The sequence below is a fragment of the Ipomoea nil genome, unplaced genomic scaffold (assembly GCF_001879475.1).
Source record: "Ipomoea nil cultivar Tokyo-kokei standard unplaced genomic scaffold, Asagao_1.1 scaffold1868, whole genome shotgun sequence".
Classification (NCBI taxonomy): Eukaryota; Viridiplantae; Streptophyta; class Magnoliopsida; order Solanales; family Convolvulaceae; genus Ipomoea; species Ipomoea nil.
The window spans coordinates 1,664,359-1,668,106 of NW_017618296.1; the positions used below are offsets into that span (position 1 = coordinate 1,664,359).

At 33.8% G+C, this 3,748-nt stretch overlaps 1 protein-coding gene across 1 annotated transcript; it reads left to right on the forward strand.

Annotated features, from left to right (window-relative positions):
- The first annotated feature begins 201 nt into the window (after positions 1–201).
- LOC109193319 lies at positions 202–3,248 on the forward strand. The gene is made up of 4 exons (XM_019344182.1): positions 202–424; positions 547–742; positions 1,556–1,611; positions 2,844–3,248. Exons 1-4 carry the CDS (start codon positions 284–286, stop codon positions 3,105–3,107), a joined length of 657 nt encoding a protein of 218 aa, XP_019199727.1. The 5' UTR covers positions 202–283; the 3' UTR covers positions 3,108–3,248.
- Positions 3,249–3,748: the final 500 nt, after the last annotated feature.

The window sequence follows — 3,748 nt, forward strand, 5'->3', positions numbered from 1 at the left end:
TGTCCATAACTCCATTAAGGAATACTGTGTGCGACCGCCACCGTAATAGAAGTCTGCAGACGGCCGCGTTTCAAATTCATCATCATTATCCTCTGACCTCATCCTTCACCATTAACATGCAATTCCATTATCCACCCATTTCTTAATTACTATATATATCTGCCCCAAAATATATATTAGGTAATTAAATAAACTTTATAAACTTTATATATAGAGAGAGAGCGTGAGAGAGAAGTTGAGAGAAACATATTGAGGGAGAGAGAGCACAGTATAATAGTCCATCATGGGTAGGTTAGAAGAGGAGATTTTGCTACAAATGGTTAACGACTTCATAGAATTAGGATCCTCCCCGACAAGGGATACAAATACAACCACGACAGTTACTCCTGACCACGATGATCATACTAAATGTTATATTTTACAGGTATCTTAATTAGCTCAATTATATTTGTCCGTTTGTACGTGGTTAATTTATTTAATTTTCCTTTTGTTTTGGGGCATGAGATTATTTAATTTACTATTCTGAGTGTTGATAATCTCCTGTAGGAGATAGTGGAGAGCAGGAATGGCGTTGAGAGTAGAGTTGTGGAGAGTGTTTTGAAGCACATGAGAGACAAAATGGAGTGTGATGAGAAATCATGCGGCGGCTTGAAGAAATGGCTAATCAAACGTTTGAGAATGGATGGTTTTAGTGCTTCCTTGTGCCACTCTTCATGGCCTACAACTTTGAGTTGCCCTGGTGGTAAGAACAATCACATTAGTATAGTTTTTTCACAAATTTTAATTTTAGGAGTTAAATAGCTAGAGAGAAGAAGGGAGTGGAAGAAAAAAGGAAAAAAATTAATAAAAAAAAAGTTTTTTTTTTTTTTATAAAGAAAGTTGCTATGGTTAATAGGTTCAACGGGCCTATATATGGAGTGCACGCGTTTCGGTTAGGTGCTTTTGGTGCGCGTGAGGCACATTAATAGTAATTTTTTATTCTTTGGTGGGGCTCACTATGGAGACAAAAAAACAGCTCATAGTGCTGAAGCACTTTAAACCTTCTATCTTCTCTCTCTCTTTCACCTCACATTTAACCCCACAAAATAATTATGAAAATTTACTAATGGGAATGATTTAAGAGCAACCAATAGGAATTTTTTATTGATTTTTAGAAATAGGACAAAAATGAGCAGCTGGTTTTTGTCTAATGGGGAGCATAATTTTTTGCTAATAAATTTTTCTCTTGCAAAAACTATGTTTTTGTAGGGTAAGAAAAAAAAAGTGGGGGAATTGAACGTTTGGAGCATACTGCGCATTTCAGTGGGCGTGTGTCCCCATGCATGCTCCCATTGGGCGCGTCACTCTGACATATAATCTTTGTTTCTTTTTTTAATTGTCAGAATTTTTTTCCTTTTTTTTTCTTCTATTTTTCTTTCTCTCTTACTTGACTTCTTAAAATGTTGTGTAAAAACTAAATAATTGGAGAGGCTCTAACTACCATTGGTGTTAATTAGATTATGTATGTAGTTGTAATTAAGAAAAGTTAGTTGTTGATAAACATGCATGCATGCAGGCGCTTATGAGTATATTGAAGTAGTTGTGGTTGAGGAGGCAAAGCAGCAGAGGGGGAGGGGGTCAATAAGGGTGATAATTGTTGTGTTTTTCCTTCTCTGTGGATGTGAGGTTAGGGAACGAAAAGATAAAAACAGATGTTCTGTATCGTGTCTAAGACACTGCCTTAAAAACATTCACGACCAGGGATTGAGTCGTATGCTTTCGACCGGTAAAACAGAACGGACTCTCAGGCAGCTATATATAAAGGTAATGGTTTTATGTTGATTTTTGCACTGTGAGAGGTTGTTCGAATATACTACTTGCGTTCCGTGTGTCTGCTTCATATATATATCTCTGGTTTGCGTACATATATATATCACTTCTAATATATATATATATATATATATATATTACTTTCCGTACATATATATATCACTTCTAATATATATATTATATATTGCTTTGCGTACAGATATATATCACTTCTAATATATATATATATATATTGCTTTGGTCGTATTCAGGCAATGTCAATACCAGCCTAATCCCTTTTCATGGTGGTGTTTTACTGTGTTGTTCGAACTGGAAGCAGATATATATATATATATATATGCGAACTGGTATAATAGCAGAGGTATATATATATATATGTACGCAAAGCAATATATATATATATATATTAGAAGTGATATATATCTGTACGCAAAGCAATATATAATATATATATTAGAAGTGATATATATATGTACGGAAAGTAATATATATATATATATATTAGAAGTGATATATATATGTACGCAAACCAGAGATATATATATGAAGCAGACACACGGAACGCAAGTAGTATATTCGAACAACCTCTCACAGTGCAAAAATCAACATAAAACCATTACCTTTATATAGTACTCCATGTGCAATAGCCAACCATCCATTACCCATAAAAGTAGGACTACAAATCAGTGAAGACCATCCCTGTACGCACATATTACCTTTATATAGTACTCCATGTGCAATAGCCAACCATCCATTACCCATAAAAGTAGGACTACAAATCAGTGAAGACCATCCCTGTACGCACATTCACTATGTTGTGCGGACAAGGTCACTAATGGATCCACAAAAATTTGAGAGCAAAACATTGACCCCAGTCCACCCCACGTGTGGTCTACCTTCTTTCCCTTCTCATAACACTTCAAACCATATCAAAGGACTTGAAGTATATAAGGAAGGAAGAGAGAGGTTAAACTATCAATGTGGGACAACTTGGTTAGGCTAAAATAAGCCTTTCCCTTTAAATGCTCCCAACAATAATAGACATAGATTTCAAGTCCCAATTTGAAGTAGCTCGCCCTACACCTTCATACAAGAGGCTGCTACAAATACTTCCCCAGATTTTTGTTGGAGAAGAAGACAAGCTACGTCGGACACTCTCAATTCTTTGCTCAGAAGCTAAGTGCTCTCTCACACAAAATGGTCTGCACATTCCACCATGGAGGACTGCCACTTACATGCGCTTCAAATGGCTCTCTTCTACACAAATTTCAACCATCACCATACAAACCTGCTGCTAATAACTGCTTTTTTTTTTCTTTTTTTTTTTTTTTCCTTTTTAAGAGTGGCACTAATTAAATACAACAACATTAACATGAGTTTGAACTTCTGATCTCATGCTAATAATATTGTTTTTTTAATTTATGAAAAATTTGTCACTCAATTATACACTACTAGTTGTGAAGTAATTTTGATCTTTCTTTTTTTAAAAAAGTTTCAAATATTACTCTTATCTGCAAAATGTTGCCATTTTGGTCTTTAAATGGATACAATTTTCATGTTTGGATTTGAATGTCCATGTACAGTGTTGGAGTTGCAACTTCTAGAATCAAACAACTAAAATGACCGAAAGAAGTGATTTAATATTCACTTAGTCAAGTTCATCCATAAAAATTTTTTAGTGAAATTTATATTTTATGTTATAAATTATTATGAACTATTATATCAGAGTAAAATAACATTTTTCATCTACTCCCTACTATTTACCAGGTAGAAACCTTTTTTATTTTTTTATTTTTTTTATTTACAAATTACACAGCAATATCCAAAATATTGAGAATAATGCTATTGTCTTTTACCAAAATCAATGTTCACACTTTGTGTCTCTTTGATGTGGTAGTTTTAACAAATGTTTTTTTTTTTTTTTTTTTTTGAAAATAAA

Coding starts and splice junctions, on each gene's coding strand:
- LOC109193319 (XM_019344182.1), top strand. CDS start 284: ATGGGTAGGTTAGAAGAGGAGATTTTGCTACAAATGGTTAACGACTTC. Junction 425..546: donor CTAAATGTTATATTTTACAG/GTATCTTAATTA, acceptor AATCTCCTGTAG/GAGATAGTGGAGAGCAGGAA. Junction 1,612..2,843: donor AGGCAAAGCAGCAGAGGGGG/AGGGGGTCAATA, acceptor ATGCTCCCAACA/ATAATAGACATAGATTTCAA.